Consider the following 14,155-nt stretch of genomic DNA (forward strand, 5'->3'; position numbering starts at 1 on the left):
GGGCGAAATTATGAATATGTGGCTAGAGTAATACACACTCATCGCTCTACCATCCAAAGGGTAGTGGAACATTTTATACGAACTGGAACAAACAAGCGTAAAGCCTGAAGTGGCAGAAAGCGCAAAACTACCACTTTAGATGATCGTTTTATACGAGTCAAAGCTTTCTTCTTCTTCTCTTCTTAGAGTGCCGTCTCCCTACGGAGGTTGGCAATCATAATGGCTATTTTTATTTTTGAACTTGTTGCTCTAAACACGCAAACACTATTCTGGACCACGCGAATATCCTCCAAACAACAGGCGCCCTAAATCAATTCGAGAAAGTAGACGAGTTCACGTATCTAGGATCTTCCTTAAGCAATGCAGCCTCCTCCCATACGGAAATTCGCAGAAGAATAGGGATGGCCAAGAACGCGATGAGTGGACTGTCAAAAATATGGAAGGACCGCTCTTTATCCAAAAAACTCAAAATGAGACTGGTACGGACACTCATTTTTCCAATCTTCAGTTACGGTGCCGAAACATGGACAATAAAATCAGAGGATAGGAAAAGGATTGACGCATTCGAAATGTGGTGCTGGAGACGAATGCTACGCGTCTCGTGGACGGAACACAGATCCAATCAGTCGATTCTCGAAGAGCTAAACATTCAGACCAGACTCTCCTCTCAGTGTCTTGCAAATGTTTTAAAGTTTTTTGGCCACATTGCGAGAAGAGACAATGACAACTTAGAAAGACTAATTGTGTGCGGAAACGTAGAAGGACGTAGAGGCAGAGGACGCTCACCTATCCGATGGTCAGATCAAGTACAGAAAGCCACTGGAGAGACGTTTTCCGAGTCCATGAGAGCAGCCCAAAATCGCAAGAGATGGAGAGAATTGACAGCCCGCATTGTAGGAAATCACGATCCTCAGCAATGAGGAAACGACAAGAGAGAGAGAGCTCTAAACAAATCAATCGATCTGCATTGATACCAATCACGTAGATTCTTCAACCATGAGTTCTGCCTTCGGCCAACAGATCTTCTTCCTTGAATCTTTCAAATCTTTTCAAAGATTTGCGGGATCGTTATTTAACAGCGGTGCAAACAAGAAATCAGCTTCAAGAAGTTCGAGGCAATAATGTAAGTGTATTTACAGTTCGTCAAAGATTACATGAATTTGGTTTGCAAAGTTGCAGACCAGCAGCTGGGCCCAAATTACTTCCACGGCACAGAGTGGCTAGACCACAATTTTCCAGGTAGCATTTACATTGGAATTTATCACAATGGCGTAATGTTCTTTTTACGGATGAGTCGAGATACTGTCTTCACTCATCAGATGGGAGAGAACGAGTATGGCGTCGAACTGGAGAGAGATTTGTGGAGTGCTCTTTCAGTGGGTTCGTTGACTGCACACTAGTATATTGAGAAAATTTTAGCGAATCATGTAGTAGTTTATCTGGTCTGTTCTTCTATACGGAGTCGAAACATGGACTTTAAAAATAAAGAGCCTGAATAGAATCGAGGCATTTGAAATGTGGGTGTACCGTAGAATTTTAAAAATTCCTTGGACAGCACGAAAAACAAATGAAGAAGTACTAGCGAGACTCAATTTAGAAAAAGAACTATTGAGAACAGTCAAAAGAAGAAAAACCAGTTATTTAGGGCATTTGTTGCGCAACGAGAAATACTACATCCCTCAGTTGATAATAAAAGGCAAAATAGAAGGAAAGCGAGGAATTGGAAGAAAAAAATTGTCCTGGTTACGTAATATCAGAAACTGGACAGGACTTGGATTTGAGGAACTCTTAAGAACAGCTGAAGATAGACAAACGTTTGCCACCATAACCGCTAACCTCCATTGATAACGACGGCACTTAAAGAAGAAGAAGATGTAGTACCATTTTCTCGGTTGGTATCATTGGTATTAATAAAATGAACTGGCCAGCGTGTTCGCCAGATCTGAACCCAATAGAGCACGTTTGGGACATGCTTGGTAGCAATATTAGAGGTCTCGAAGTCGCACCAGCCTCGCCTCAATGAACGAACTTCGCTTGGCTCTGTAATAGGAATGGCAAAACATCCAGCAAGATGATATTTGCAACCTCGTAGACAGCATGGGCCGACGTGGCACAGGCAGTTATAGAGGCTGAGGGAGGCAATACAAAGTATTTATTTTTTAGTAGTTTTTCTTTGTTATTTGCGTACTTAGGTTAAGTTACATTAAAGTTGTTTTTTGTGTTTTGTTATTATCATTGTTCATTAAAACTAAAATCATGTCGTTGCTTTTAATCATTGTTTAAATACAGTACTTCTGGGATGTCGATATGACATTACTTCGATATCAGTCACCAAAGCCCCCATCGTCTTATTACAAATTAATACAAAAGATAATGGTACTAATAGGAAAAGTCGTAAATTGTGGGTGGCAAAGTCATTTCTCTCCTAAAAATGAAGCATTCCATATTTTCACATGAAACAAAAAACATATAAACTTAAAAGACATGGTTGCAACCGAAAAACAACACGGTTTTACGAAACGAAATTGTTCCACAGAATGTTTCAAAGTTAGGATAAACCTTTCGATTAACCCAGTAAGTCAAATCAATATTATATTTACTTATTACAATAACTATTTTAAGGTATGAGTTTTTTCTCGACTGCATATCTTTGGAAGGTGTAGATGGCTTTGATGAAGCTTCATTGAAAAAAATTGTTCATTTAGCATGCAGAGGGATGGGTAAGAAAATAAGCAATACAGAGAATTTTCAAACGGTGAGTAAAACTGTTCATTATGCTGTCTTTTTCGAGAATACGCAAAGAGATAAAAAAAGGCTACAACAAAATGAAAGGATTTTCAATACATATATTAATTGAACTGTCAAATTAATTAATATAATTACAATTATTGGAAATAAATATAGGCCTAATACGGTTCTGAAACTATTTTTTGTAGAATTTATGTTGTCTACTAAATTTCGTCCTCGATTTTATTTAAATCTCTTTCTCTATTTTTATCTTTCTATATTCTAATTGTCGAATAAATGCTTCTCTCCTTTCTCGTCATTCATCCCTGTAGTGAGTAGGGTGTTTCCACATTAGTTCTGCGACTCTTTTGATATTGTCGCTCCAGCGCATCTGAGGTCTTCCTCTTGGTCTCTTCGCTTCGCACGGTCTGCAGTTTCCACCTTCTTTGTTCCATCTTCCATCTTCGAGACGTTCGTAGTGTCTAGCTCATTACCGCTTTAATTTATCTGCTCGCGGCGTCCCTTACTTTTGTTTTGTTTCGGATTGCTTAGTTTGCTTGTCGATCCATGAGTGAGATATCAAGCATCTGTCATTCCATGGCTCGCTACGTTTTTCGAATCTTGTCCGTCTTCATTTTTTTGAATATCCAGGTTTTTTTATTGGCATAGACTAGGTGTCAATCAGCCAGTTACAACGTGACTAATACCTCAAACATAACAATTTAATGACCGTCCGTAAAGTCCATAAAATATCAATAACGAAACGTGGAATATGATTTAAGTACTAAAATTAAAATAAGATACAAGTTAAATATAGCTAATTTCCAATATCACCACTGTGTTCAAAAAACAGTAATGATATTGGAAAACTTTTTTATATACAAGCAAGATAATGAGGTTCTCAGAGTTCCACAGCAAACTCTTGAGCAGCTATATACTCAATCCGACACTTGCTTTGCTGTATATACAGGGTGGTCCTTAAGTAATTGTACAAACAGAAACCGTAGATTCTACACTTTAAAATATTACGATTTGAGCCAACTTGCTTTAATAAAATGTTAATATTAAGGAAGATACAGGGTGTTAAAGTGGAAATTTAAAATTTTATTTTTCACTATAACTTTTACGTTTGTAAATGTTTTTGGACAAAAATTTACAATTGGATGCTTTCGAGTAGGATAAATTATAATTTTATACATACTTTAATGTAACTAATAGAGGGCGCCACATATGCCACATGTGTGGCATAAATTTGCCCTTAACTTTTTTGTTCTTTAAGATAGCTCTATTTGTGTAAAAAAATATTAAAGATACATTATTTTTACAAAGAAAAGTTATACTTGTTAGTAACCTCAAAATTCAACCATTTTCGAGATAATCGCATTTTATAAGTCAGCTGCATAATAATTCTTAGTTTGATATTTGTGCGGTAAAGCACTGAATACCTCTAGATAAGCATAATTCATAGTTTATTCTTATTAAAACAACTCAAAGATGATAATGTAACATCACAAAATGCTTTGTTATACATCTTCTTCTTTAGGTGCCGTGTCCGTATTCAGACGTTGGCCGTCATCATGTTTACAATTTTCCTTTTCTATCACTTCTTAAGTTTCTATACTGACGTTGTATTAGTTTTTCTCTATTGTAAAATGCTGAAAACCCAAAATATGTGGTTTATGCAAAATGGTACACCACCACATTCTAGAGAGAAGGCAGTTGGAACATACTCAAATACAACTTTTCTAAACGTTGGATTGGTCGTGGTAGTCATATTACTTGGCAATGTGGTGAGATATTGATATAATTATTTAATTCATAAAAAATCCGAAAAGAATATTTATTATTCATTAGGTAAATTGTTCACCCATTTTTATTAGGACAAATAATAGAAACTACAGCACAGGTATTGAATAACACATATGTGTCTTGTTTCATAATACTTTTGCTACAAATTTAGTCTTAAAGACTCAGCATTTTTACAAAAACATCATCGTTGGCCTAATAACCGATATTTTTATAAATATAGTAAACACACGGGCAATTTAGTTTAGTATAATATTAGTTGGTTAGTAAATAATAATAGTCCATTTGTTCGAGATGTAATTATAGTTACTCGTAAGCTGTAACATAATCATATAAATAAGTAATTTCATCGATAGGTTATTCCGTGTGTATATAAGTAACCAAAACCAATGGACGAGATACATCACAGTTTAATACATTATTTAACCTCTGCGACAAATAAGATGTAGTTCCATAATATACCATAAGATTTGGATATGTATCCAAAAGAAAATATTCATACATTGAGTATATGAGCCGCATTAAAACAACGTGTCTATAAGAATCCCATAAATAATTGCAACCAACTATGGGAAGAAATAAATACTGCAGCAGTTTCTTTAGAACCAATGATGCTATTTAATATGAGAGGATATTTTATGGAAAATATAGACAAATAAATTAAATAAAATGGTGGACATATCAAACACTTACTTTGACAAACAGTTATGTTATTTAGTTTAACTATTTCTTAATTTGGTTTGTAAATAAAATGTTTTGATTATGACTTTAATTTAACATAAAACGAAAAATGTTTGATGTCAAATTCTATTATTCTGTTATTTTGTCAAATCCTATTATTAATTATCCTGCTGATATATTTATTTTATTTAATATTTCGTTAACTATTAACTTTAGTTTAAGGTATTTTATACCAAAATTCAGAAGTATTAATGTTTTTGTCTAATTTTCCTTCCTTGCCTGGAGTAATTGCCTTAAATCATAATTATGCAGCTGATTTATAAAATGCGATTATCTCGAAAACTGTTGAGTTTTAAAGTTATTAACAGGTATACCTTATTTTTGTTAAAATAATGTGTCTTTAATATTTTTTGTCACAAATACAGGTAACTTAAAGAGCAAAAAAGTTAAGGGCAAATCTATGCAACATATGCGGCATATGTGGCGCCCTCTATTAGCTACATTAAAGTGTACATCAAATTATAATTTCTCATATCTAAAAGTACCCAGTTGTGAATTTTTATACATAAATGTTTACAAACATGAAAGTTATAGCGATAGATAAAATTTTCAATTTGCACTTTAACACCATGTATCTTTCTTTTTATTAAAGCAATTTGGCGTAAATCGTAATATTTTAAAGTGTAGAATCTACTGTTTCTTTTTGTACAATTACTTAAGGATCACCCTGTATATAATATTCAGGATGAGTCATAACTATTGGGACATAGACTAAGGACAGGTTATTTGGACCAAAATATGGCTATTGGGCCAAATATGCCTTAATAAAATGTTGCTGAGAAAAAAGATATAGGGTGTTAAAGTTAATTTTTTGTTTTTCGTTTTTTGCTAATAGTTTCCCTGTATATTTATAAATTGCTATCAAACTTGGCACAGAGGCATAATCTTAGACAAGAAATAGTATTTTATTTACAATTCCACTATCAAATACCAAACTAATAAACAAAGTTGCAACTAACGTAAGGTTTCCGTTTTGACGATAAATCAAAACTAAACACCCTTTAACTTAACAGAACTCACAAAAACTCAAACAAAATGTTCTACCGATTTCTATGCCTTTTCTAATTCTTTTTATAAAGGATTTTCGGACGTTAAAAAAAATATTACTCTGTCCCCTTATAAGATTAGCTGCATTTTGAATGTATCTCCAAAGTTCGTCTCGTGTATTAATTTCATTGGCATAAACTAAGAACTTCATATGTCCCCAAAAATAAAAATCTAGCGGGTTGTACTCAGGACTTCTTGGTGGCCATTGAAAATCACTGCCTCTGCCAATCCATCGTTAAAGAAATACGTCTTTAAGATGATTTCTAACAGCTAATGAAAAATGAGGTGGCGCTCCATCCTGCATAAACCACATTTTTCTTCTTACATCCAGTGACAGATCATCTAAAATATCACTAAGAGTATTTTCCAAAGAATAAATAAGAATCTCCATTTAAATTCGGAGGAAGAACATAAGGCCCTAGTAGTTGGTCGCCTATCATGCCACACCAAATATCCAATTCAAACTCATGCTGAAAATGTCTAGCTTTAATAGCATGCGGGTTTTCTTCTTCCCAATAATGATTTATTTCGCCAATTAAAAACTCTCGTCTGATAAAAGTTGCTTCGTCGGTGAACATAATATTCTTAATAAAGTGTCTGTAATTGCGATGTTTATTCAGAATACGTTGGCAAAACTGTAACCGTCGTGGAAGATCTGTTGGAAGTAAATTTTGAACAAGAGTGAAGTGATAAGGACCCAGTTTCACCTAAACTACGATATAATCTTGCAAAAGTTTTGTGATTTGTTTGCATTCTGTTTGCGTATAACATGCCATACCTGCTGGCTGCCGAACGACCGCAAAAATTTTCTTGCGCGTATACGCAAATCATATCTCGCATTTCTTCATTAGTAAAATGATTGTGACGAGGAATTTCAATCAAAAAAAGTAATGATTACTTTTAAAAAATGCAACATTACACTACACTGTCACATCAAAAATAATTTACTCTGAACAAATGACATTTACCAACAACAATTATCTGACAGTCCAAAGCATACTTTTCATAAATGAAATAATATTTGAAATCCTTTTTAAGACTCTAAGCAGTTCGACTGCGTTTTTATCGAAAACGGTTGAAATTATCATGTTTAAACAAGAGTACCAATTTTACGTAAAAATTATGTTTACGTCATATTTTCTAATAAAAATTACTAAAAAGTTTCATCAGAAAAAGTTTAGATTTAATTTGATCATTAGGAATGATCCACGTGGCGCCCTCTATGACAAAACTTAAAATTGTAAATAAAATACTATTTCTTGTCTAAGATTATGCCTCTGTGCCAATTTTTGATAGCAATTTATAAATATACAGGGAAACTATTAGCAAAAAACGAAAAAAAAAAAAATTAACTTTAACACCCTGTATCTTTTTTCTCAGCAACATTTTATTAAGGCATATTTGGCCCAATAGCCATATTTTGGTCCAAATAACCTGTCCTTAGTCTATGTCCCAATAGTTATGACTCACCCTGTATAAATTTTGTTAGCTTACACTATAAGACTATTTTGGTACTTGACAGAAATTTTACTAATGCATTATAAATTCTCTCATTTCCATTAGCTAAGAGACTAAGGATATTAAACGGGACCTGTATATTAAGATCATATAATTGTTGAATAAAGTGATATGCGTCATCCTTATATTTTTGGCATTCGAAAAAAATATGACCTAAATCACCTTTTTTGTCACAATTTTGAAAATTATCATTTTCGAGAACATAAATTTGATGTAGATGTGTAGGATAACAGGCGTGGCCAAATTGAAGACGTGTTACAGTTGTGATATATTTTCTTGAATATGGCTATATGGCTGAAACCACGTTCTATTCGGTATTTGATTTTGTATACTACAGTATCTAGAAGAGTTGGTATAAGTGTGTTGTGACCAACATTCGCTTCAAATTTTGAGATATTTCATTTTAATATAAACGACTGTATCACAAAAACTCACAGACAAAATACTCATACAAAATTAATGTTTTTGTTAACTTTTTGCAGTTCTAAAATCCGTTTTCTATTTGTATATATAATTGGAAGAGTTACTTGGGTACTTAGCTAAAACCAAGAAATTTAAAAGAGACAGAGAGTCCGATATAATTATTGTAAAATCAATTGTAGAGTGTGTTAAAATTGTCAAAGCTTCGTAGATTGCAATAGTTTCAGCAATAAATATACAACATATGTTATCCAGTTTGTAGGAATAATTAATACTCTTGGAGGGAATATAAAAAGCACATCCCCCACCATCCTTGGACTTCGAAGCATCGGTATATATTGCCACAGATCCTTTGAAGCTTGCAAGTATTGAGTACATGTTAATATTAATGTGAAAATTATCGCTATATGAAGGTTTTACAATCTTTATATTCAGAAACAATGAATTTTAATCTTAAATATTTGACAAAGTTGAGCTGGGATAATATAAATCACTGAGGATATCTTAATTAGATTAAAGTGCGATGGGCAGTAGTGGAAAATTTTTCTTCGACTAATATTTAATTGTAAGATCTTGTTCATTTAATACTACTATATTTAAATGACACTTTATAGTCTTTTGTAAGGTTGTTGATAAGATCTTTGTACTTCTAATTTTGATTTGGTGAGAATAGAGTAATAATTATCTATATAAATGTTAATTCTCTATGCTTTGGCGTCTTTATTCAGGATTTCATTAATGCAGGTCACTAAAGCAAAAACTTCAATATGGAATGTAGTTGTAGATTGACCTAGGCTGCACGATTTGTTATAATTACATGTTTATCCAAAGACTTCCGATTCGGTACTATGGACAGTTTTAGATCCATCAGTGAACCATATTAAGTCACCATTAATGTTTAAAACTTTTTGTTTTCTAAATGGTATAATTGTGTTAATCTTCTCAATTTTACATATATTTTTGATATTGTTTTTTATATTTGATTGATTTGTTGTTAGAATCATGGACGGGACCATCATAGAAATTAGTGCTGTAAATCAGTTTTTTTTAAATTTGTTTAGGATATCCGTTGTTACGAAAAATTTTGTATATTATGTCCAGATTTTTTTGTAAAAAAATATTTATATTTTTGAATATCACAATAATTATAATTCTAAGGACACATTTACCTTTGTCAATGCTGGTAGGGGAATGCAGTTACCAAATGATTATGTTTTAATTTCTTTAGATGTGGTCTCGCTATTTACAAACATTCCACTAAATATGGTCACGGACATTATAGAATCAAATTGGAACCTTATAAAAGACTACACGACATTATCAAAAGACAATTTTCTACAAATTCTTAGGTTCATTTTTAACAACACTTACTTTAGTTTCAATGGTAAATTTTATTCTCAAATTTTTGGAACACCGATGGGTTCCCCGATTAGTCCAATCCTTGCAACTATTGTCACTGATCATCTCTTAGATAATGTGATTACACAATTACCTTTTGAATTACCGTTTATATATAAATATGTCGATGACATCATATGTGCAGTTCCATCTTATCACATCAATACCACACTAAACATTTTTAATTCATTTAATAAACGTCACAATCTTCAGTTTACAATTGAAACTGAGACAGATTTTAGTATACCATTTTTAGACACAAAAGTAATAAGAACAAATGACAATATTTTGACATTGGATTGGTACCAAAAGCCGACAGCATCAGGCAGGTATATAAATTACTATTCAAACCATACCACCCGTCAAAAATATAATACCGTACTAGGTATGAAAAACAGGATAATGTCCATTTTTGATGAAAACTTTTTACAAAAAAATCTGGACATAATATACAAAATTTTTCGTAACAACGGATATCCTAAACAAATTTAAAAAAAACTGATTTACAGCACTAATTTCTATGATGGTCCCGTCCATGATTCTAACAACAAATCAATCAAATATAAAAAACTTCCCTTTATTAATGGTCTAACTCATTCTGTCATATCCATATTCAAAAATGTTCCTAATATTAGTATAGCTAAATATAATACCATGAACAGCAAACAACTATTTTAAAAAATCAAAGACCCAGTACCAACCTTATATAAAAGTAATGTCGTTTATGAAATACCGTGTTTAGGATGTCAAAATAGCTATATTGGTCAAACATCACAATGGCTAAAACAACGCATCACACAACATAAAAGTGATTGCTGCTTGAGAAAAAATACTTGTGCAGTGGTTGAGCACTATGAAAACACTGGTCATATGCTAGACTATAACAAAGCTCACATTTTGGCACAGACTGATAACTACAAAAGTAGATTATTTCTTGAGATGTATTACATTAACAAAAATAAAAATACTTTAAATTATAAAACGGACACTGGACAGTTAAGTAACATATATTGTAACATATTGAACAAAATTTATAAGTATTCAAAATAGCCAACATTCATCTTAATAACAACTAACCTTAATAATTCATCAAAGAAATATTATTCTTCTGACTTTTCTTTTATTGTTATTTTTATTTTTACATTTGAAATAATTTTAATTTTTTATCGTATAGCTGTAACGAACGTGCTTAAGACAATTTAATCTTGACATTCAATATTTCAAATACTTCAATGTCATTTTTTATTTGCGAAATCTTTTAAATTCTGTAAGTGTTTTAAAATGTATTTGTACGCCATTTTTTGTAATGTTCAAATTGTTTTAGTTTGCTCCTGAAGAAGCTGTTAAATAAATAGCGAAATATTGAGTAATTTAGAAAAATGAAAGATTTTCATTTTATACAGACCACATTACCCGATAATTCGAACTTATTTATATATATATATATATATATATATATATATATATATATATATATATATATATATATATATATATATAATGGAAAATGATAATGCGAGTGAATAATAAAAGTAAAAAGTAATGGCATGTCTCGCAAAACTGAAAACCAAAAATGGTATATCGATGGAAGGCAACCGTATGTACGTATTTTTGACTATTGGTCGTCTTCAGTACGGTGATACCACGGAGGAAGCTACAGCTACCTGGGGAAAGGAATGCGAAACGTTGAAACGTTTAAAACAAATGGAAAAGGACAATCTAACTTGGCTGCACCGTACTGAAGACGACCAATAGTCAGAAATACGTATATACGGTTGCCTTCCATCGATATACCATTTTTGGTTTTCTGTTTTGCGAGACATGCCATTACTTTTTACTTTTATTATTCACTCGCATTATCCTTTTCCATTTGTTTTAAACGTTTCAACGTTTGGCATTCCTTTCCCCAGGTAGCTGTAGCTTCCTCCGTGGTTGGTGTTAGTTGTTGCCCTGGAAACCATCAGGGTCTTCTAACTCTAATGCCACAAATTGGTTGCATTGCTTCTGTAGTAATCCTTTCCTAAGTTAATATGCTCCTTTTCTAACTTGGCTGCACCGTACTGAAGACGACCAATAGTCAGAAATACGTATATACGGTTGCCTTCCATCGATATACCATTTTTGGTTTTCTGTTTTGCGAGACATGCCATTACTTTGTACTTATATATATATATATATATATATATATATATATATATATATATATATATATATATATATATATATATATATTACATATTTAATTTAAATATTTGTTTTTACAGTTATTATCCAATGTAGAACTATATCACAAGAGAACAATAGGTGGTTTAGAATTTGAAAAGAACTTCAAAGAGCAACATGATATTAAAAATCTGTGGGTTCCTGAGAAAGAAAAAGAAAAAGTAGCCCGTAAGTATGCAGACATTAAGAATTTTACTCTTATGAAAACTTTGGAAAATTATTTTTTTTTCTGGTTTTCTTTATGGACATAACTGGATAGTTTCTTGCAAGTCTTCTGTGTAAATTCTCCGTGTTTTACCTTTTATAATTAGTATCCAATTTCGTGTTGAAGGAGAGTGTGGCGTATGCATGTGCCTCTTCCATATCGGGAACAAGGAATTTTTATAATTCCCTTGTTATAAAATAATTGTTTACGTAAATTATTTATTAACCCATTTACGACACAAACACAGTCACAAGCTTACCTATCTACATGATAATGCAGCTAAACTATGTGTCTAAAACAGAGTTTGGTAGATATAAGTTAAACATTTTGCGTTTAAGGAAGCCACTGCTACATTTAGATTTTATCGGTGCCAGGTCTATCTTCTTCTTCAAGTGCCATCTCCGCGGCGGAGGTCGGCAATCATCATAGCTATTCGGACTTTTGAGACGGCTGTTCTGAAAAGTTCATTTGATGTACATCCGTACCACTCTCTCAGGTTGTGCAGCCATGACATTCTACGCCTCCATATGCTTCTCTTTCCTTGGATCTTTCCCTGCATAATCAGTTGGAGCAAGGTGTCTTTCTCTCCACGTGTAATATGTCCGAGATATTCCAATTTTCTTGTTTTAATTATATTTAAAACTTCTATTTCTTTATTCATCCTTCTCAGAACCTCTTTGTTTGTGATGTGTTCTGTCCACGATAGTTTTAGAATTCTTCTATACACCCTCAGCTCGAATGATTTTAGTTTTTTCACTGATGTCGCATTTAAGGTCCAAGATTCCATTCCATAAAATAAAGTCGAAAAAACATAGTACCTCGCCAACCTAACTCTTAGTTCCAATTTTAAATCTTTTGTACATAGCACTCTTCTCATTTTGTTGAACTTTGCTCTAGCATTTTCTATTCTGATTTTGATCTCCTGAGTATAATCATTTGTGGAGTTAATCATTGTTCCCAGATATGCATATTTGTTTACTTGTTCCGTTTATTAGAAGATTCTCGTTATTTCTTTGAGTTTTCGATATTCTCATAAATTTCGTCTTCTTGACATTCATTGTTAGACCATATTCTTTTCCATACTCCGCTATTCTGGTCAACAGTCTCTGAAGATCTTCAATATTTTCGGCTAAGATCACAGTGTCGTTCGCATATCTAATGTTGTTAATGGGAACTCCATTTACCTTTATTTCAGCTATTTCACCCTCAAGAGCGTTTTTCAGTATCTCTTCGGAGTAGGCATTAAAAAGAATTGGCGACAATACGCATCCCTGTCTCACTCCACATCTTATTTCAATTTCTTCTGACAGCTGTTCGTTAACAAGTACTTTTGCTCGCTGTTTGTAGTATACATTTGATATGATCCTGAGGTCGTTGTAGTCAATCTTCTTTGATTTCAGGACATTCGTTAATTGTTTATGTCGTACTTTATCGAATGCTTTAATATAGTCAATAAAACATACGTATATATCTTGATTGACGTCCAGGCATCTTTGTATCAAAATCGCATTGTAACAAAAATCTGTTAATATTCGCTCCATGCGTGACCATGGTAGGGGTACCTTGAAACGATGCCAGCGTGCGTAGCGGCGAAATATGACAAAATTGGACCTACGTTTTTACGCATAAATTGTATCAAAAATGTGTGCAAATACATGTTGCGTATTTAATTGTGCTAATAATAGCAAAAATAGTAAGTGTAGTTTTTATAGGTTCCCAAAGATTACATATAAATTAGAGAAAAGAAAAAGATGGATCCGTGCTATTAATATGAAAAAGGAAATATCACGTAACCTCATTTTTATGCAATTGAAATATTTAAATAATTTACCTTAAATGATATTTTATAAGGCTTCAAGCTAACTGCAGAGTGCCTGATGACTTTAGCTTTTATATCATAACTTTTACTATTACTGTTTTTAATTATATGCTCTTTCACCTGAAAAACTTGATTTGCCAGTACTTGATTTTTCCCTTTTTTTTCGTTTGGGGTTAAAAAGATATATTATGATAATTTTTGAGAAACCTAGTTTTTAATACTACATTTATTTTGTACATAAACTGAAAAAA

General features: G+C 32.6%; 1 protein-coding gene across 2 annotated transcripts in view; it reads left to right on the forward strand.

Moving 5' to 3' along the window:
• Positions 1 to 14,155, forward strand: part of LOC140449818 (dynein axonemal heavy chain 1-like) — a 1,063,244-nt gene that overhangs the window by 39,999 nt on the left and 1,009,090 nt on the right. For both annotated transcript variants that reach the window (XR_011951893.1, XM_072543176.1), the window contains exons 5-6: positions 2,623 to 2,755; positions 11,922 to 12,048. Coding sequence is in view for 1 of the 2 variants with exons in the window: in XM_072543176.1 (XP_072399277.1) it covers positions 2,623 to 2,755; positions 11,922 to 12,048 (260 nt within the window). In the remaining variant the exon portion in view is untranslated. The remainder of the gene's footprint in view (positions 1 to 2,622; positions 2,756 to 11,921; positions 12,049 to 14,155) is intronic.

Source organism: Diabrotica undecimpunctata, chromosome 9, assembly GCF_040954645.1.
Source record: "Diabrotica undecimpunctata isolate CICGRU chromosome 9, icDiaUnde3, whole genome shotgun sequence".
Classification (NCBI taxonomy): domain Eukaryota; kingdom Metazoa; phylum Arthropoda; class Insecta; order Coleoptera; family Chrysomelidae; genus Diabrotica; species Diabrotica undecimpunctata.